Raw genomic sequence first — 22,547 nt, 5'->3', positions numbered from 1 at the left:
CTGTGCTTGTTGGAGTCTCTCATGGTGTTTGACTGTGTGGTCTTTCAGTGAATGGTGTTCTAAACATGCTTTCTTTCTGTTGTCCTCTGTCTGATGCCCCTCCGGTTGCCTGCAGTTGGCTTGTAATTTGGCTTTTCCAATTGGGGAATTTTACAGTGTCCATATCTTATATTTTTCTTGCATTTATTTTTTTTCAACCCTGAGGTCCCCTTATGATGTTTGTAGGGTTTTTTTAAATTAATTTATTTAATTATTTAATTTTACCGTTTTCCAACGTCCCTTAATCCTTTACTGTGGCATAAAGATTGAGATGTGTAAATTAGCTCTGTTCTTATTGGCTGTGCTGTATTGCGCCTCATTCAAAAAGCAGTCCAGCCAAAACACTCCTTAGAACTTTAGAGTGAATGGGCGGGGCTAAAGTGCTGTAGGCTGAGTAGGCGGATATATGTAAATAAGTTGTTTTCTGTGACATCGCAAAAAAGTGAATTCAAAAAAGTGTTTTATTTTGTTACTTTAACGAAAATCAAACTATGAGCAAAGTTCTGTTTTACATGATATGGTCCCTTTAAATCTGGGTTGACAGTTGACTACTGATTGGTGTGGTTTTTCCAATACATGGGCGTCCAAACTTAGTATTCATTTGCTATTTGAATAAGGCAAATGTAGTTTTTTAGTAGTATTTCAAGCAGCGTTGTATTTGGGAATATTTCAAACTAGAAGATGATAAACCTAGATGGTAAACAAAGAACCAATGTCAAACACAAAGATAAATCACTAAAACAACCTCAAACACAAAGATAGATCACTAAATCAACCTAAAACGCAAAGATAAATCACTATATCAATATAAAACATGAAAATAAATCACTGAAACAACCTCAACTACAAAGATAAAGCCATGTATCAACCTAAAACAAAAAGATAAATCACTATATGAACCTCAAACACAAAGATAAATCACTATATCAGTATAAAACGTGAAAATAAAACACTGAAACTACTTCAAACACAAAGATAGAACACTAAATCAACCTAAAATGCAAAGATAAATCACTATATCAACCTCAAACACAAAGATAGATCACTAAATCAACCTAAAATGCAAAGATAAATCACTATATCAGCCTCAAACACAAAGATAAATCACTATATCAGCCTCAAACACAAAGATAAATCACTATATCAGCCTCAAACACAAAGATAAATCACTATATCAATATAAAACATGAAAATAAAACACTGAAACTACCTCAAACACAAAGATAAATCACTATATCAGCCTCAAACACAAAGATAAATCACTATATCAGCCTCAAACACAAAGATAAATCACTATATCAATATAAAACATGAAAATAAAACACTGAAACTACCTCAAACACAAAGATAAATCACTATATCAGCCTCAAACACAAAGATAAATCACTATATCAGCCTCAAACACAAAGATAAATCACTATATCAGCCTCAAACACAAAGATAAATCACTATATTAACCTCAACTACAAAGATAAATCACTATATCAACCTCAAACACAAAGATTAATCATTAAATCAGTCTAAAGCATGAAAATAAATCACTATCAACCTAAAACGCAAAGATAAATCACTAAATTAGCCTACGACACCAGGATAAATCATTAAATCAACAAAGATAAATCACTGAATCAGCTCTATCAGGTACAGATCAACACTTATGGTCGCTGCAGTAAACAAATCCTAAACTTTACGCTTTCATTTGTATTTATAGAGCTATTTTCTTGTTGGGAGATCTGATTATCATTAGTTTAAAAAATGCAGGTATTCACAGAAAATGTTCTAACTAGTTTAGAGCAGTTTCGCTGATAATTATCCCAGCTTTTATGGGCTGGTGATGTCTGAGGCAGCAGTGTGTTGTTTCACTGCAGTGTCAGATCTCACACACTCTCCTGTTTTACAGACCCTCTATGACAGCGTGTATCTGACGCTGTACAACATCTGCTTCACCTCCCTCCCCATCCTGGTGTACAGTCTCTTCGAGCAGCTGGTCCATCCGCATGTGCTGCAGAGCAAACCAGCACTTTACAGGTAAATCATTCACTTTACTCAAAGTCAGCACTAGTTGAAGCTTTAATAGTGGATTATAGATTCTTTTCATCAGTTAACAAAGTTTGGTACATTGGGTTGCATTTAAAAAGAGGAAATATGGTGTTTTCATCAGCATTGCTATTTAAATGTCGTCACTATCATCTCCAAAGTTTGTGATGCCTCCTTTAGATTAGTACCAGCAGAACAAGTCTTGGGTAACACTTGCAGCTCAAGCTAACAACAGTTTAGCTAATTCTGTAATCTTCCAGGGACCGGATTCACGAAAATGTCTTAAGAAAGAAAATCTTCTTCAATGTGTGTTTTTTCTTAACATAATTCTTAAGAAAAAGGTCCAAGAAATTGTTATTCTTCGATTAACTTCTTCAGAATTCTCTTTTTGTTTTCTTGCGACAGCCTGGCACTCGTCTCGGGCTGTGAGAGTTGATGAGGTGAGCATCTGAATTTTTCACTGACGTTGCCTCCTCATCCTCGTCCGTCACCCCACAATTATCATATTTTCCAATGAGGATTTTTGCACCGTCACCTCTTGTTCTTGTTTGCTGAATTTTTTTAAATGCTTGCTTTGATGTTTTTGCTCCAGTTGGCTCCTCTGAATATGTTAATAATGAAAATAACAAATACTACAAATTCAAAATGTATCTTGTGTCGTTTATGGTACGTGGTAAAATGCAGCGTTAGCCTACATAAGAAAACAATGAAGATTTATTTAAGAAAATCTTGTGTTTGTTTTAAGAAACTTTGCAAGTTTTTTCTTACGAAAGCTTTCGTGAATCCGGCGCCTGATTCACAAAAACGTTTCTAAGAACCTTCGCAAGTTCATAAGAACTGAATGCAATTCTTGGAAAAAAAACTTGAAGTTCTCAAAAATTCTCTTGAGTAAATTTTGATTTTCTTTAGATTTTCTTAACAAAATCTTCAGTGTTTTCTTACGTCGGCTACGTTGCATTTTACCACGTACCATAAACAACGTGAAGACACATTTTGAATTTGTATTAACTGTTATTTCCGTTATTTAGTTTAATCCACTCAGAGGAGCAAAATGGGGGAAAAACATCAAACATGGCGTTAAAAAAATGATCAAACTAGATCCGGAGGTGATGGAGGAAGAAACAGCCAACAGGAAAAAAATACTCATTGTCAAATATGATAATTGTGGGGTGACGGACGAAGATGAGGAGCAGAAGATGCAGCACCACTGATAAATTTAGATGCTCACCTTGTCAGCTCACCTTGTCAGCTCTCACAGCCTGAGACGAGTGTGAGTCTGTCGTAAGGTTAAGAAAACATTTGAGAACATAATATTTTCAAGAATAACACTTGGTTTTAGAATTATTCTTAGGGAAATAGTTAAGAAAAGAAAATAAGGGACTTCTTAAGAAGTTATTTGATGAATACGTTTCTTGTAACTTTTTTCTTAAGAATAAAAAACACACATTTAAGAAGATTTTCTTTCTTAAGACACTTCACTGAATCTGGCCCTGGTGAAGAAAGTCACCAAACACTATGTGCCAAAAACAGATCATTTTCCTACCTGTCTTTATCTGTTAGAATGAAACAGTCTGTGCCTTTAAGACTGATATATGTAATTGAGCTCTGTTCTGATTGGCTGCCCTGTATTGTGCTTCATTCAAAAAGCAGTCCAGACTGAAACACTCCTTATAACTTCAGTGTGAGTGGGTGGAGCCGAACTACTGTAGGCTGAATGGGTGAATGTATGTCAATGTGTTGCTTTTTGTGACATCACAGAAACAAAGAATTCAAAACAGGTTTTTGCAGGTTGGTTTCCTTATATGGCCTGTAAAGACCGAAAAGTGAATGTTTTGAAACTTTTAGTGTTTAGATAATACATCAAATTCTAAATTAAAGGTTTTTTACTACAGTAATAATATTTTAACTTGTAAACAATAAAACAGAAGCTGCAGACAAAAGTTGACGCTCTAAAGTGTCATAAATAAAGGTTCAGGTACATTTTTCATTCATCAAGCTACAAACAACATAAATGTGCCCTCAAAGGTACAACAGTGGTTTTAAGGTCTGATTGTGAACCTTAAATAAGTGTTTCCAGGTGAAAAGTTCGTATTTGTACCTTTTCATAACCGAATGTTTTAAAACAGAACAATAAAATAAAAGCCTGGAGACGAGACGGGGTGTGTGGAGTCAGTACAGCTTAGAACATATCATTTCAGTGGATTATGGTTCAGTTATGTTCCCTGACTAAAGGTACTGAGATGGACCCTTGAGGGTTCCACCCCAGTGACAAGAGGGGAACTGACCCAGAGACAGTTTAGTACCTTTGTTTTGAGAGTGTTCCTGTTCTGACCCCCTGTTTTTTCCACCCACATTAACAGAGATATCAGTAAGAACTCAATGCTCTCCTTCAAAACCTTTTTGTATTGGACGATCCTGGGCTTCTGCCACGCCTTCATATTCTTCTTCGGCTCCTACATGCTGATGGGAGAGGACACCTCGCTGATGGGAAACGGACAGGTCTGTGTTTACACACACGCATACATTTGCATTTTAAAATCTTAAATACCTACATATAATAACCATTTCTTCCATCTGTCTAAAAGTTCATAGACTCCAGTGTTTCTTCTAAAATGAAGGTATTAATAGTGAGTTTGTGCCGCTGTAACACCCTCTACTGTTCTGGGAAGGCTTTACACTAGATGCTGGAACATTGCTGTAAAGATTTGATTGAGCATTAGTGAGGTCAGGTACTGATGTTGGATGGTCAGTTCTGAATCACTCCAACTCATCCCAAAGGTATTGGATGGAGCTCCATCAGTCCAGAGAACACAGTTCCACTGCTCCACGGCCCAATGCTGGGGGGGCTTTATACCCCTCTAGCCCACAGTAGGCTTTGGGCACAGTGACCTTAGGTCCTATAGATTCCAATGTAATAATTTGCCCTATATGTTGGGGGTAGGCAGTGTGACGATATTTAATCTTTATGGTGGTAAATTGTTACAATATGCTTTTCTGAGCATATTGTGAATATCTTTAGCAAAGAATGACTGCATGTTTCTTTGCAAAGTGAGCATAATTAAGGCTGTTTTTTTTCTGGAACTAATTATCTATTAACGGATCAGAGAAAGCTTCACAACTTCGCAGTCAGGCCATAATAAGTCAGGTGTATATGTACATACACCGATCAGGCATAACATTATGGTCACTTTCTTGTTTTTGCGCTCATTGTCCATTTGATCAGCTCCACTTACTATATAGGTGCACTTTGTAGTTCTACAGTTACAGACTGTAGTCCATCTGTTTCTCTGATACTTTGTTAGCCCCCTTTTACCCTGTTCTTCAGTGGGCAGGACCCCCATGGACCCTCACAGAGCAGGTACTATTTGGGTGGTGGATCATTCTCAGCACTGCAGTAACACTGACGTGGTGGTGGTGTGTTAGTGTGTGTTGTGCTGGTACGAGTGGATCAGACACAGCAGTGCTGCTGGAGTTTTTAAACACTGTGTCCACTCACTGTCCACTCTATTAGACACTCCTACCTTGTCAGTCCACCTTGTAGATGTAAAGTCAGAGACGATAGCTCATCTGCTGCTGCACAGTCTGTGTTGGTCATCCTCTAGTCCTTCATCAGTGGTCACAGGACGCTGCCCACAGGACGCTGCCCACAGGACACTGTTGGCTGGATATTTTTGGTTGGTGGACTATTCTCAGTCCAGCAGTGACACTGAGGTGTTTAAAAACTCCAGCAGCACTGCTGTGTCTGATCCACTCAGACCAGTGCAACACACACTAACACACCACCACCACATCAGTGTTACTGCAGTGCTGAGAATGATCCACCACCCAAATCGTACCTGCTCTGTGAGGGTCCATGGGGGTCCTGACCACTGAAGAACAGGGTAAAAGGGGGCTAACAAAGTATCAGAGAAACAGATGGACTACAGTCTGTAACTGTAGAACTACAAAGTGCACCTATATAGTAAGTGGAGCTGATAAAATGGACAATGAGCGCAGAAACAAGGAGGTGGGGGGGGGTGGGATTGGGCATGGATTTGATCAAGGTTAGAGCTGAATTAGGCCTGTTTAATTGGATTTTCATGCAGCACAGTTTGTACAGTAATGAATAAAAATGATTGGAGTTGTAGGTTTACTTTTATTATGATATTCTTATTTGTGGCACTACAGGTTTTGTTTTCTGTTCCAACTTATTAAATCTTAGAAAAACTAATTGTGATTATCAGTATCGTGTGTCGTGTGAATATCTTGAAGTATCATGATACAATATTTTTGTCATATCGCCCACCCCTACTGTATGCATTATATAACCTTAACCATAACCTTAGCTGTGATGCAGTGGCTAATCAAACAGATAATTTGGCAATAACGACATAGAATTTACCACCATGCTCGATCGTGGCTCAACTGCACAACACAAAAAGTCGTAAGTCTCACATTCTAGTCAGGACCTGAATCAGTCAGCGTGCGACCCCTTCTCTGGATTGTAGTGACCTCAAAGCTCTGGAATTACGTTTTATGGTTCGGACACTCAGAGAGAAAAGGCCAACATACATACTAATCCCTTAAAACGCAAGTAGGGATCCATTTCAGTCACAGCCCCAGTCTGTCCCAGCAGTGTGGCCTTTCACATACATGGGAGAGATACAGCGGGGTCCAAAATCTGAGACCACATTGAGAATCTGGGATTTTTTTCATTTAAACCTGGAAATAAACAACAGAAAATTTTAGAATTTTGCAGAGATTAAGACAAAGAAAAGTTATGATTAAAATGAAGTAGAGATATTAAAGGTTCTGCACTGTTTCTATGCAGCTATTCAAATTAAAGCAAACTTGTGACACTGACCATGTTAAGGCCGTTATAAAAAAGGTCAGAATATTTGTTTATTTTTTGAGTCTTGTCGAGACAAACAATATGAAATTCTGAAACTCATGCAAATATTTAAAGATTCCACTTTTCACTCAGATTGTTATGCTGATAATAGAATTAGTCATAAACAACCTTGAAAAATAGAAGCATTTTTACCAGTGGCCCTGACTTTTCGACCCCACTGTATAGTTTGTAATTAATGCTCTAAATGTAGGTATTGTGATATAAACTGAGTCTGTTTTACAGTTTCTCATTAGGCTGAATGAATAACTGACTCTAAATGTAGGTATTGTGATATAAACTGAGTCTGTTCTACAGTTTCTCATTAGGCTGAATGAATAACCGACTCTAAATGTAGGTATTGTGATATAAACTGAGTCTGTTCTACAGTTTCTCATTAGGCTGAATGAATAACTGACTCTAAATGTAGGTATTGTGATATAAACTGAGTCTGTTCTACAGTTTCTCATTAGGCTGAATGAATAACTGACTCTAAATGTAGGTATTGTGGTATAAACTGAGTCTGTTCTACAGTTTCTCATTAGGCTGAATGAATAACCGACTCTAAATGTAGGTATTGTGGTATAAACTGAGTCTGTTCTACAGTTTCTCATTAGGCTGAGTAGGATTTTTACCAGAGTTCTGTAAAGCTTGTCCAACTTCACGACAGTAGCCACGAAAGAACGCATTTGTGGGCGCATGGTTAGATCATTTGCACTTAAGCCGCAGGAGGCGACGTATCGTCTGTGGATGTTGGCTTGTTATTTCTCCATTTCTTTCACTTTCTTTCTCATCTCTCTTATTTTTCCTCTCTTTTCTCTTCACGCTCTGCATGTTTTCAGATTTTGCGAGCTAACAGGCAGCTGGTAAGAGTTGATTGGATTACAGTCGATGCATGTCCTCCCTTTACAATGAGCAGCTGTCACTGCCGCATGGTTTTCCATCCTGTACGAGAGCCACTCATCAGTGTTCTTTTGATGTAGTGCCATCTTCAATTACGGGCGCGCGTTACAACACGATGTTGGAAGTGTTCCCCCACTCAGCTTTGCATGACAGAATATAAAACACTTCCAACGTGCTCTGGATTTTCTCCCCAAGCCAAGCAATGACTCCTACTTCTGTAGCAGTGATGTTTTAGTGTTTTAGCTGAAACTGAGTTAAGGCCTTAAGATATTTGGTCCCCCAGCATGTTTTTAAGCCTAATTATAAGATTGTTGACTCTGTTTTGCAGATGTTTGGAAACTGGACTTTTGGCACTTTAGTATTCACCGTGATGGTCATTACAGTAACCCTAAAGGTAAGTGGACAGTTTTTAGTCAAAGAACCATATAGAAACTTCTCCTGCAATCTGATCTGTTTAGTTTCCATGATGAATTAGCTATTCCAGGATATCAGTTCCTACCTTCATAATCTCATCATGAACTCCAGATAAGAAAACAGCATCACACAAACATCCTAACTAGACTAAACCTCCTAAATCCTGTCCTAACTTTAGGATGAACCCCAACAGGGTCCTAACTTCTGTTTAAGGTCCGTTTCTATGGTTTTTAGGCAGCTGTGTCAGCAGCATAGTTCACTACCAGCATAATGAGCTCCATTTATTTCTACTGTAAAACGCTGCTTTCACTGTGAGATGATTTTCTTTTCTAACTCTGCGTTTTAAAGATCTCAGACGCTGCAGACTCGATCTCCACCGCCCCTCTGATCACCTTCGTGTGTTAATGTTGATGATGAAATATTACAGTGATGGTGGTGAATAATGAGGAGACGGAGCTGAACGTGTGTCTGTTTATTAGAAGGAGTAACGTTAGCGCGCTCGGCTAAAGCGTTTGGGAAATGGAGACTGAAACTGGGGAGCGGCGACGCTCTGATAAACAGCAGGGGGCGCTCTCACAGTATTCACAACTCACAGTTTATCACTCTTTAGTTTTGTTTGACCTTTTTATATCAGTAACAGCAGCTGTAACTTATATTTTTAACATTATTTTGATTACGTTTACAGCTGGTAAGGTCTGTTATACGTTTACAGCTGGTAAGGTCTAGTATGGTCTGTTGCTAGGTAACAGACATGACAGCTGATTGTCGACCTCGATCAAGTAGGTTAAGATTTCCTAACTGGAGATAAGATGCTGTAAGATAAGATTCCTTTATTACAATAAGATTCGTTTCTGTAATACAAATTTGGAAAATCTTATCTTGAGCTGCCAGATCATAATACAACAAGAGGGGAAGTTTCTGTAATCGGCTGCTGGGCTATGACTATTGATTATACATTGCTGCCTTCAAGTCCTTCTTGGAAGTTTCCACTTGCGACTTCGGATGTCTTCGTTATGATATACGTCGGAATTTATGATTACGTTATGATTACGTTATGATATTTAGTCGGAAACAAGATACTCTGTGAATAAGATTTTTTTTTAAACTTTTGTTTTTCTGTCATCATAGACATGTCGCTGCTGTCAGAAGAAAACCTTGTATTTCCATTTTTGTCGTTTTTCAGTTTTTGACATAATTTGAAAATGCCTGTTGTTCTTTACATTGTCTGTAAATTTCATGATGAATGGACCAAAAGAAATAACGCAAAATGGCTTGGAAAAGTTCCATTGACTTACATTATAAGTAAAGTATGTTTGTTCCTTCTCCTGTAAAGTTACCATTTTGGAGATACGAGGTTTTCTTCCGACAACAGTGATATTTATTTTACTGCAACAAAATAGAGCAGCGGTTATGCATTACATGAGTGATGATTTTATCCAGTTAGAAGCATCGCATAGTACAGGGTGATTCAAAAAGATTTATCTGATTTCAAAATGATTTATTTCACTTGTAAATCATTACAGATCAGTGCAGTGAACTGTAAATGGTTTAAGTGAGCATAAAGTTTATTATGTAATTTTACAAGGTCTCAGTATGAACCTCCTCCAGCTGTACAGACAACATCAACACCATAGTCAAACTCATCCCATACTGGATTGAGCGTGTCGGATGTCGCTGCACTCACGGCTCTTTCAGTGCGATTTCGGAGATCATCCAGTGTTGTGGAACCAACGACGAACGCTCTGAGCTGTTGGAGCTTCACTGCCCACGAAAATCACACTGCACAGTTATGACGGATTCACTGTTATTGAAGAGGAGAACGCAGAACGCTTTCTGCTCAGGGGTCTCATCTCCTCTCAGACTGAAGGGAGCCATCCTCCATCTTCCAAACTCGAGCGGAGTTCGTTACTCTGACGTAGCAACAAGCTGCTCGTTAAGGAACTATAATTTGATGAAGGAACTGCGAACATTAAAACATATTAAACGCCGCGTTCACGGCCCAGTTTATTAATTTATTACTTTATTTATTTAACTGCCGTATAAAAGCAACAGAACACTCGAGGAGTGTGTTATCGCCAATAACATCACGGCTGTGATGATCTACGGCGACCAAATCACAGCCGAGATGTTATTTCGGTTATGTCAGTTCGTGTGAGGGGTGTGTGGGGTCAGTCACAATGCTAGTGGCTTTTCGGATGCAGCATGCGGTGTAAATAGATCCTAGAAACTAAGGTCAAACTACAAAAATATGCTAACAAAATATGTAACTATGTATTGTCATTACGTATGTATGATTTTGATGCAGATTGTTTTATCCAGTTTGTTTGGTGAATCCTCACAGCCCTACCAAGAACTAACACTCCATGTTAATGTTTTGTCCTTTCTGCTTTTCACAGCTGGCCCTGGAGACGCACTTCTGGACCTGGATAAACCACTTTGTCACGTGGGGCTCCATCGCCTTCTACTTCATCTTCTCCTTGTTTTACGGCGGCATCATCTGGTACCGCAGCCTTTTATCCTTCTGTAACACACAAAAACACAGCATGAATCGGCCTGTTTTAAATAGACTCTGCTCTAAATAATCACTTCAGCTCTGAAGATAATCTCTGTCGAATCCTATTCTTGAATCTACTTGTGCAGAATTTTATATGAGTCATCATCTTAGCTTGAGGGTGTTTCTGCAGTAGCTTAAGGACACGTTTGTTGTTTTTGTTGTTTGTCTTTCCAAGTAGCGAACTGCTCTGGATAAGAGCGTCTGCTGTAAATAAAGGGTTATTTTCTGTCATCTGCTCAAAAATATAGTGCAAATCAGCATATTTCAAATCAGAATCCACACACACCGATCAGGCACAACATAATGACCACCTCCTTGTTTCTACACTCATTGTCCATTTGATCAGCTCCACTTACTATATAGGTGCACTTTGTAGTTCTACAGTTACAGACTGTAGTCCATCTGTTTCTCTGATACTTTGTTAGCCCCCTTTTACCCTGTTCTTCAGTGGTCAGGACCCCCCATGGACCCTCACAGAGCAGGTACTATTTGGGTGGCGGGTCATTCTCAGCACTGCAGTGACACTGACGTGGTGGTGGTGTGTTAGTGTGTGTTGTGCTGGTCTGAGTGGATCAGACACAGCAGTGCTGCTGGAAGTTTTAAACACTGTGTCCACTCACTGTCCACTCTATTAGACACTCCTACCTTGTCGGTCCACCTTGTAGATGTAAAGTCAGAGACGATAGCTCATCTGCTGCTGCACAGTCTGTGTTGGTCATCCTCTAGTCCTTCATCAGTGGTCACAGGACGCTGCCCACAGGACGCTGTTGGCTGGATGTTTTTGGTTGGTGGACTATTCTCAGTCCAGCAGTGACACTGAGGTATTTAAAAACTCCAGCAGCACTGCTTTGTCTGATCCACTCCTACCAGCACAACACACACTAACACACCACCACCACGTCAGTGTATATAGTGGTTTTGCTGGTGCTGTAGCGAATGCAGTGAGGTCTCGTCTCGTCTCGTGCTCAGCCACACCAGCCACAGTGATCCTAATCGTGTCTGGCTGGTAATGAATAGGCCTGGCTGTCAGAACCCATTACCTTATCTCCTCTGGAGAGGGAGGGAGTGAGGGGATCGTGTGGAAGTGGGGAGAGGAGCACTCATGTCTCAGACGTCTATTCATTACAGGACTGATTTCCTGTCTGAGTCATGCTCAGCTCAGCTCTCTGCAGTTTGCTCTTCAGAACGGTTTGATATTTAACTCTGGATCAGGATGAAAACTAGTGCTGCATTCGTGATCAACTAATCTGTTATGTTGATGATTATTCAAGCAGTCAGATAACAGAGATGGACTTAACTGAACAGAATTCAGCTCTGATCACACATACCTTTTCAGCTTCTGTCCTGGTCTCGGGTCTCAGGCTGGCTTTACATGATGAAACTTTTTCATTATACAGTTCAAGCGCAAGTTAGTTTCATTTCAAGCAGCTAAAATTGAACGTTTTTGCAGCATAAAGCCAGCCTTGGATCCTAATCAAAATCTGATTGACACAGCTGGCACCTTAACTCTCATCTGCTTCATTCATGCTGATTTTCTGAATGTGAATTCAGAGTGGTTCGGTGTGAAATGGTTCAGATTTCTTTACAGTGTCGCCATGACTACAACACAAATATAGACATTTTATTTACTATCCAGAACCACCAGTGAACCTACACGAGTCTTCTGAGTTTATATGTTGTCACTGTCGGGACAAAACCTTAGATGTCTTTGCCGTTGTTTGCCTTGAAATTGACAGCTGTCATTTTCACTCTTGTCAAAATTTCATGATGAACAGCCATAGAAATGGTCCAAAGTGACTTAGAATAGCATCTTTTTACATTCGAAAGTTAAAGTTAATTGAAAGTTAAGAACGTTTTTTGCGTCTCCTGTAAAGCTTGTTTGGAGATACAAGGTTTTGTCCTAACTGTGATGATAAGTAATGCTGATGATGGTAAAATGTGTTTTCTTTATGGGTTTTTTCACCTTTTGAAAATGTGTTTTAGGGCAGTGTGTTTTCTCAGACATCAATCGGTGAATTCGTAACCATTTCATGTAGTAACTTTCTGTGAGGGAGCTTTTAGAGGGGGACGTCTGGTTCCTATCACCACCACTGTGAACAATTCCGACTCTACGTTTCTCCAGAACAGAGCGTTTCTTAGCAGTTTAATTACATAGTAATTTCATAAAATAAATAGAATTTTCTTTTACAGAGTAGGTTCTCGGGTGGCTGGTGAAAGTGCTCTATATATGTGTTTCTCTATACATCGCAGAAATTAATTTCCACTGCACTTCATCCAGTCATGTGACCAACAGCGAGTGGAAGATAATGTGGCACATGCAGCATTTTTACTGCATTTTTAAGCATTTTTAGCTCATGACTGTATTTCCTCCCCTACAGGCCGTTCCTGCACACGCAGGACATGTACTTCGTCTTCGTCCAGCTGCTGTCCAGCAGCTCGGCCTGGTTCGCCATCATCATCATCGTCATCACCTGCCTGTTCCCCGATGTCATTAAGAAAGTGTTCTATAGGCACTTGCAGCCCACCAGCACGCAGAAGTCTCAGGTGAGGGAAAAGCCCTTTTATCTGTCCCGGCTGCACTGATCCGAATGCCGGTCGTCTGAAGCAGGACTGCTGATCTGGACCCCGTATGGCGTTTTGCATGGGCATCATGTGACCCACACATTTGGCGTTCGGGCAGATGAATGTTTTGTAATAGATTTAGCTCGCGGGCACTTAAGCACTCGCTGCGGAAGCTGACACTAATCGACAGAAAGCATGTCGCTCACACCACAGCATGGCTTCTCACCAGCCCACCCTTTACCCACACTCACACACACACACACACTGAGTCACTCACACACTCAGCAGATTATAGTTCTTATAGTGTGTAAAGTTCTGCAGATCTGCAGTGACATCAATGTGCAGAAAGCCACTGTTTCCTGTGGAAACTTCAGACAATTGTACCTTAACTTGTCTTGACCCAAACCATCAGCGAATAGGGGTGTGAAAAATAATTCACGTTTAAATGCATTGCGGTTCTGCATCAATGCACAAAATATCACAACCATACTTTTTTATGTAGGCTTATGTATAAATGTGTTTTAATTGAGAAAACAGTTTAGGGAGACACTCTAAGATCTGCTTTTTAATGATTATTAAACTGTCAGCAAGCCATTAATACTTCCTGAGTAAATAGAACCATATCATTCGTAAGCAAGCTTGGAAATGTGTTTTAAACTATTTATAAGGTCTTCTGTAAATTAGTTATTGACTGTTTGTTGATTAATGACTTAAATCTTAAATTAGTTGTAATCTTTCATTCAGAGGCGTACTATTAATATCTTTATTTGACATATTAATCAAGAAATATAAACCGGTATTAATTATCTGAATTCACACTGACCAAACCTAGGAGGAAACCCTAGAACAGAAGTCGCAACCCAAATGTTAAGAAGAGCCATTTTGTCCTTTCAGTAAAAATCAAACCACCTTCTGAGCCACATTTTATGTCCATTATTACCATCTGGGCTGTAATTATGTCTCAGTATGTGCTGATGTGCCAGTATAGGCTAAAAATATAAACAAAAACACAGGCTTACTTTGCTCTGCTTTAAGCTACATCTCAGCTACTTTTCTCGCATCTCCGGCAGGAAACTTTTCCACAAGAGTAGAACAGTTTCTCGAAAATGTCTCTCAACATTTGGTATTTTACGAGGTTGAAGTTAGCTTTGTGATTTTCCCGTTCCACCTTAAATACTGACTTCAGCTTTGTGACCTTTTATTGTTGGACAGTTTCTCAATGCAGATTCAACGTATCAGGAACCAGCTGGAGTGATTATAAATGCAAATAAGTTAATTCGTCTCCAAAGTATTGATGTCCGTTTTAACTCTCTTCTTCTTGGTTCTCTTTGCTGTTTCGTTATCTACTAGCTAAGCGAGACTGTTGTCTGCGTTGCCACGGTGACCAGCAGTCTGCTCGCCAACCTTCAGGGTTAAAGGGTGAATTAGCAGTTATAAATTAACTCCAGCTTTTAAGACCATTTATTGTTAAAACTGTTAGTCAAGCACAAGTTCAGCTTGTTAAGCAAAATGGCTCATATGATCAGTGAGATTATTAAGAGGAGCTTACAAATGTTTACAAATTACTTATAAATATTTTGCAAATGGTTGAATACTTTTAAAAGATCTTAATTAATTTGCAAGACTAAAAACTGAAGTGGACTGTTTGCGTGCTTAAATATCTTAATGTTTAAATATACTTTATTAACAATAATACTGTTACTTAATTATCAATACCTGACTGTGATTAAATGCTGACCTGGAAATAGTGTCCAAAGAAATAGCTACATTTAAAAGATCTTAATTGCTGATTTGCAAGACCGTAACTAAAGTGAAACTTATTAATTCTTAATAACCATACTTTCAAAAAACACTCTAATTTAAGAAAACATTGTTATTGTAAATTGTATTGTGAGTTACTGTAAAATCGCAGAACTCAGGTTTGGTTGGTGTGCATTCAAATAATTATGACCAGTTCACAAAAATATATTTTAAGTGTGCTTGCAAATGAAAGTTTACCATTAATAAACATTTGACATATTAGTCAACAAAGAGTTAATGTCTATATTTTATCTACAGTTTTACCTACATTTAAAAATGTTATTAAAGTCAGATGGCTGTAGACTGAAGTGTGTTGGCTACATTTAAATTGAGCTAGCTCCATCACTTATGAAGGTAGACGGGGAAACATCATAATATAAAGTCCGAATCCTTTAGAAATGAAAGCTGAAGATGCACAAACAGTTGTTTAATAAACGCATCTGGACACTCTGAACTGCATCTCCTGACGAATCTGAATATCCCCACCCCTATCAGACCACTAAAGGCACATGGTTCATCACTAGAAGAAGAGCAGTGGTTTCCCACAATGCTTCTGATTAAGATGTGGTGCAGATAGATGTTGTTGTTCTATGAGTAGCGATGCTGCTCTCTTCCTGAGAATATACCTAAACCTCGAGCTGAAGAGGAACTGACTCATGGTCCTGAACTTTAGCATTGTATTCAGTCTGTCTTGGCTGTGAGATACTCAGGAACGGTCAGAGTTGCTGACCAGGGACAGGCTTGGAGTTTACAGAGAGGGAGTATTTTAAAGGAATATATTGGGTGATTGAGTGGTGGAGTTGCAGCAGTTCCCGACTGGGGTGCAGAAACTTAGTCTCGGTATTAATCTTAAGGCTTATTATTCAGTCACCACCAGGTTCTGTATTAACTATGAATGATTTAGTGTCTGCTATTAATTATTAACCGCTATGAATTATTCAGTAACTACTATGAATTATTCAATATTTACTATGAATTATTCAGTAACTACTATGAATTATTCAGTATCTACTATGAATTATTCAGTATCTACTATGAATTATTCAGTGTCTACTATGAATTATTCAGTGTCTACTATGAATTATTCAGTGTCTACTATGAATTATTCAGTATCTACTGTGAATTATTCAGTATTTACTATGATTTATTCAGGATCTCCTGAATTATTTCGTAACAACCATTCATTATACAGTAACTGCGACGAAAGTTTCAGTAACCTGTAATAGTTCTGCTATGAATTGTTCTGAAACCACTATGAATTATTCAGTAACTACTATTAATAATTCAGCATCCTTTATGATTCATACATTAACCACTACAAATTGTTTAGGAACCACAACTGCTATGAAATATTTAACTGCTGTGAAAATAACTTTAGAGTTCTCTAGTTATCAGAGGGAGGAGCTGAAGTCCAGACCCGCCGACAGAGTTTAGGGGGTCAGTCTGTGTAAGTCTGTGTGTCTCCTGCTCAGTGAGATGCAGTTAGCAGTTGTTCAGGCCGTGAAGCTCAGCAGATGAAGGTTCTGGAAGCTGAGCAGGCGCCAGTTCTGCAGCTGACAGCAGACAGTTAGACGTGCATCTGCTCTCTGACTTCTATTTGTTTCCTGTTTCCTGTCTTTGTCATAGTGAGAACTTTCGTTTACTCTGTGTGTGTGTGTGTGTGTGTGTGTGTGTATTTTAGTGTGTTGTCTTTGTCTTTTGTGTGTGTGTGTGTGTGTGTGTCTGTAAATGACGTCTTAATGTGCATTTGAGTGCAGGTTTTAGGGCTGCACAACATATTGATGGTTGATCGTTTCCATATATTGGCCTTTACAAAACTGATAAAAAAGCTGCAATATGCAAATGAGCTGTGCAATGAGCCTCCTGGCCAATCACAACTCCAGATGAGTGTCTGAGTGAATCAGGGAATCAAATAACGAAAATGGTTCAGATGTCTTTACAGTGGTGGTGATAGGAACCAGGGGTCGCCATGACTACAACACAGATATAGACATTTTATTTACTATCCAGAACCACCAATGAACCTACACGAGTCTTCTGAGTTTATATGGAATGTTGATGATGGAAAATAGTTTAAAATCTGAAATAATAAGTTTTCTTTGGGGACTATTTTGCCTCAGAACAGTGGGAATGTTTCCCTTCACTATGAATTGATTTAATTTCAGGCCAAAATCTTCAGTGTCTCAGTCATCAGGCAGTGAATTCATAACCATTTCATGTAGTAACTTTCTGTGAGGGAGCTTTTAGAGGTGGACGTCTGGTCCCTATCACCACCACTGTGAACAGTTCTGACTCAGTAAGTTTCTCTAGAACGGAGCGTTTCACACCAAACCACTCTGAATGAGTTTGTTTATATCTTAACCATGTGATTAAGCAGAAATTTTGAAAAAAACAGTGGAATTCCCCTTTAACTATGCAGCACTATTGATTCACCGGTATTTCTGGTGTGTTGGAAGTCATAACACAGTTGCAGTGCTGGTGTTTTGTCTGTGTGGTGCAGCCCTGTTGTGTGTGTATGTGTGCATTTCTCTGTCTCGTGTCTTTGTCCCTCTTACTGACCCTCTGTGTGTTTCACCCCTTCTCGCTCTGTAGATGTACTCCAACCGTGTTGCTATAGGTGACGACTTCATCGCTCTGCAGCCGCTGTCCAGAGCCAAGAATCAGCTGGGCAAGATTAGGTAGAGTAGGAAAAACCGCCCCCCTCCCTTCCCCCCAGTCTCGTGCTGCATGCTGTGGCAAAACAAACTAACCAGCATTCAGGGCAATGCAGTGAACAGGGCAGGGATGAGTGAAGGAGAGAGGGAGGACGAATTAAGATCAACACTGAGCCGATACAGAGGGCACACAGTTCACCCTGCATGCCTGTAAAACCTCCCACCCTCAACCTGCATGTCTCTCTCTCTCTCTCTCTCTCTCTCTCTCTCTCTCTCTCTCTCTCTCTGACTTAAAAACAGCAGACTGGAGCATGACCAGCTCCAAATAACTCAGAATGACCACGAGTGTACAGCACAATACAGCCAGTGCAGAAATACAAATATATAGAAGGGTCATTCTACAGAAGCGTCCACTTCTCTATCTCTCCATATGAGTCACTGGTGTTACTGATCCTCATTGGTGTTACACATAATTAAGGAAACACCAGAGACATTTTAATGAACAATGCATTTTATCGAATGGCTGCTACAGAGCATCAAACCACATGTTGTCAATCATGGAATATCCACTAAAATATGGAATTTAATCCATTTGTGTTCTATTTTTTCACAATGACCTCAGAATAAAGTCGGTCACACCAGTGACTTCAGCTAAAAGCTTCATATGAAATCATGAGCTAAATGAGAAAATCTCTGATAACTGAAAGACTCAGTGGACTCACCATGTGCTTTTCTTCATAGATCCTCAGAAAACAGGTAAAAGGAAGTCAAGTGATGTCATCAGTGTGACTTTTATTTCAAAATAAGAGATTTTTTGTTACACAGTAACACCAGTGACACGACTCCTGGGGACAACAACTTTCATTATATATTTTGTAATACTTATTTGGCATTTGTTTTCTTTGTCATTTAATATATATATATATATATATATATATATATATATATATATATATATATTCCATAGTCATGTAGAGTTTGTTGCTGTTAAAATTGCAGAAAAACATTTATTTTAGCTTAAATTATGGCCTCAGCCTTCACACATGACTGTGAGGACGAGCTCTTCTGTGGTGCTTGAAATTCTAGATAATTGATTTAAAAAACAGTATTGATGAACTGAGGCTCAAGAAGGTGTAATTGTTAAAATAACCTATTGTTTTATTTTAAAATACAAATATATTGTAATCCTAACGTTTTTCAAGTGTAATATATCTGTGAACGCTAGGGGCACAAAATGGACGTTTCTGTAGAATGACCCATATACATGAACATTCTCACTCCAGCAGTCACTGCAAATGTAACGTCTTGGCAAGTGAATATATATTGAATATACACACTTAAAAATAATGGTTCTTTAAGGGTTCTAGTAAACCATAAACATAAACACTCAAAGAACCCTTTGCATCATTAAAGGTTTCCTTTCAGCCTGAAAGCGTTCTTCAGATTAATGGAGAATGTGCTGTACATGGCTATATATATGGAACCTTTTTGAAAAGGGTTCTATGTAGCACCCAAAAGGGTTCTTCTATCGTGACAGTGTCGAGCTTGTAACAATAGATGAACCTTTTTGGGTGGTACATAGAACCGTCTATAGCACATTAGTGCACATTTTCCATCTGAAGAACTGTTTCATGGAGAATGTGCTGTGGATGGTTCTATATAGAACCCTGTTGACAATTGTTCTGTATAGCACCAAAAAGGGCTCTTCTGTAGGGCTCTTCTACAATAGAAGAACCCTGTTTGATGCTATATAGCACTCTTTTCTTTACTAAAGGTTCTATATCGAACCATCTACAACGCATTCTCCATCAACCTGAAGAACCATTTCATGATGCAGAGAGCCCTTTAATCTCACAAAGGGTTCTTTGAGAGTTGATGGTTCGATTTAGAACCATTTTCTTTACTAAAGAACCCCTGAAGAACCGTCTATTGTGTAGGCAATGCATCTAATATTCTTCATTGAGATTGTTGATTAATATCAACTAACACTCAATTATTAAGACAAACAGTTAAATACAAAACAAAATAATGTTTAATTAATTAAACAAGTAAAAGAGCTGCTATTAATACGTTTTTAAGTAAAGGATTATTATAAGACTCTATTTCAGTCTACTTCTATTGAGATTACTGTAAGGTTAATGTAAGATCCAGCTATTTTAGCTTATTTCTATTTATTAAAATTCTTGTGGGAGCAATATAAGTTTTTATTTTAAGTACATTAGCAGATAGTTGTGCTTTCTTATTGTACTAGTGCACTTAAAACATATAAACATGTATAGAAATAGTTTAAATAATGTCATAATCATCTAACCGTAATCTCAGTGGGAAATACTGCTCGCATTGTCCACATTCAAGATGTTTTCACTCGCCAAGATATCAGGTTTTGCAGCGTTTGCAGAATTAACTGCCACTGCCAGGTCAGCAGAGGGGTCTTCCTGTTTACTGGACCGCAGCTGACCTACAGATGCTCTGCCCTCAAATGCATTCTTTCATACCTGCTGTTGTGAGGTTGAACAAGCTTTACAGAACTCTGGTCAAAATCCCATCCAACCTAATGAGAAACTGTAGAACAGACTCAGTTTATATCACAATACCTACATTTAGAGTCGGTTATTCATTCAGCCTAATGAGAAACTGTAGGACAGACTCAGTTTATATCACAATACCTACATTTAGAGTCAGTTATTCATTCAGCCTAATGAGAAACTGTAGAACAGACTCAGTTTATATCACAATACCTACATTTAGAGTCGGTTGTTCATTCAGCCTAATGAGAAACTGTAGAACAGACTCAGTTTATATCACAATACCTACATTTAGAGTCGGTTGTTCATTCAGCCTAATGAGAAACTGTAGAACAGACTCAGTTTATATCACAATACCTACATTTAGAGTCGGTTATTCATTCAACCTAATGAGAAACTGTAGAACAGACTCGGTTTATATCACAATAACTGTTCTACAGTTTCTCATTAGGTTGAACATGATATTTACCAGCGTTCTGTACAACCTCTAGGAAAGAACATATTAGTGGGCGGAGCCTAGATGTAGTTTAGTTAGTATTGTTCTGTAACCTCTCTAGCAAATTCACCTTCCTGTTTGTTTCATTTGCCTTGTTTTTGTTGTAAGATTTGAGCTCAAGCTAGTGAGAGGCTTTAGTTTCTTCTAACTGCAGCATGAGCCCACCATGAGCACGGTTCAGACCTCTACTACCACAGCTTGAAACCAGCACGGCCTCGCGCTTTTAGCGGATGCTCTTTATCCGCTTGTTTGTCTTCAGTGCCGTTCAGCGGAGTCCTTTTTTTGGACTGCATGCAGCTGAAACAGTTATAAATTTGTTGTGTTTTATTGCAGTGAGCAGAGAAAATGATCTCCAGTCCATGTGACGTGAGATATCCACTGATAATAATGTCTTAAATGCTTATTTTTTAAATAATTATTGCAATAATTTGCCTATCAGTAGTAATTTTGTTTAAAATGCTAAAGTGCTGTAAAGCCGGTCTTTTTTCATAAATCACAGCATATTTTAGATACAGTCGTATGCAGAAGTTTGAACACCCTGAGTCAAATTACTTGTTTTATTGCTTGTATGCAAAAATAACATCCTGTACAGGAAACACACTTAAAAAGGAATCTTTTCTGCTAATTTGATTGCACAGAAACAAGACATGAAGTCTAAAGTGTGACATAACCTTTGCGCAGGCCGCAGTTTTTGCTTCATTTTTCATAGTATGTTAAATAAACACTAATTGCACAATTATATGTGCAGAAGTGTGTTCTGTGCACTTATTTTTGTGCCCAAACTCTTGCGTACGACTGTAGATAAGCTTTTTTTTATTATTTTGCCTTTAATAGTGTGTTTTCACAGTGGATCTGGGCCATTTTCATGCTCACTTTGTTGCTCCTTTAGGAATTTTTTCGCTCCGCTCTCCAGTTTTCTTCCGTCGGCGAGCCTTAACCAGCTGTTTTGTCCTTCCAGATGGAAGAGGATAAAGTTTCAGTCGGCTCAGAATATGACTCTGCTGAAAGCAGGGACAGAGGGGAGGACAATTGGCAACTGCTAGCTGCTTCTTCTTCCCCTACCATTGACGCAGCCCCCCCTCTCCCCTAGGTAGTACTGCCCAGCCTAGAGCCGTGGATGTGTGGATGTGCAAGTGTGTGTAGGGACGCGGGAAGTAAGGGTGTCCAGGATGCTGCAGTATCAACCAATCAGGTATAACATGACCACCTCCTTGTTTCTACGCTCTGTCCATTTTATCAGCTCCACTTTTTTGACCCTGTTCTTCAGTGGTCAGGACCCCCATGGACCCTCACAGAGCAGGTACTGTTTGGGTGGTGGATCATTCTCAGCACTGCAGTAACACTGACGTGGTGGTGGTGTGTTAGTGTGTGTTGTGCTGGTCTGAGTGGAGCAGCAGCACTGCTGCATCTGATCCACTTTCCACCACCCAAATAGTACCTGCTCTGTGAGGGTCCATGGGGGTCCTGACCACTGAAGAACAGGGTAAAAGGGGGCTAACAAAGTATCAGAGAAACAGATGGACTACAGTCTGTAACTGTAGAACTACAAAGTGCACCTATATAGTAAGTGGAGCTGATAAAATGGACAATGTAGAAATAAGGAGGTGGTCATAATGTTGTGCCTGATCGGTGTAATTTGCTATAAATTAATGTTAATAATTAAAAAACCTGTAATAATTTAAAGGTATTTTGAAGT

At 39.0% G+C, this 22,547-nt stretch overlaps 1 protein-coding gene across 3 annotated transcripts in view; it reads left to right on the top strand.

Annotated features, from left to right (window-relative positions):
- The window catches only part of LOC118818687 (probable phospholipid-transporting ATPase IF), a 116,175-nt gene that overhangs the window by 73,381 nt on the left and 20,247 nt on the right, over positions 1-22,547 (top strand). The window contains exons 24-30 of one of the 3 annotated variants that reach the window (XM_036586000.1): positions 1,940-2,067; positions 4,437-4,575; positions 8,175-8,240; positions 10,657-10,760; positions 13,193-13,358; positions 17,769-17,854; positions 21,810-22,144. In XM_036586000.1, the coding sequence (XP_036441893.1) occupies positions 1,940-2,067; positions 4,437-4,575; positions 8,175-8,240; positions 10,657-10,760; positions 13,193-13,358; positions 17,769-17,854; positions 21,810-21,894 (774 nt within the window). In that variant the 3' untranslated portion in view covers positions 21,895-22,144. Of the gene's footprint in view, positions 1-1,939; positions 2,068-4,436; positions 4,576-8,174; positions 8,241-10,656; positions 10,761-13,192; positions 13,359-17,768; positions 17,855-21,809; positions 22,145-22,547 lie in introns of those variants that run through there. The other 2 variants (XM_036586001.1, XM_036585999.1) reach the window with 2 other exon arrangements.

This window comes from Colossoma macropomum, unplaced genomic scaffold (genome assembly GCF_904425465.1).
Source record: "Colossoma macropomum unplaced genomic scaffold, Colossoma_macropomum, whole genome shotgun sequence".
NCBI classification, from domain to species: domain Eukaryota; kingdom Metazoa; phylum Chordata; class Actinopteri; order Characiformes; family Serrasalmidae; genus Colossoma; species Colossoma macropomum.
The sequence above is the reverse complement of the archived record's forward strand: the minus strand, read 5'-3'. Positions and strand labels throughout refer to the sequence as shown.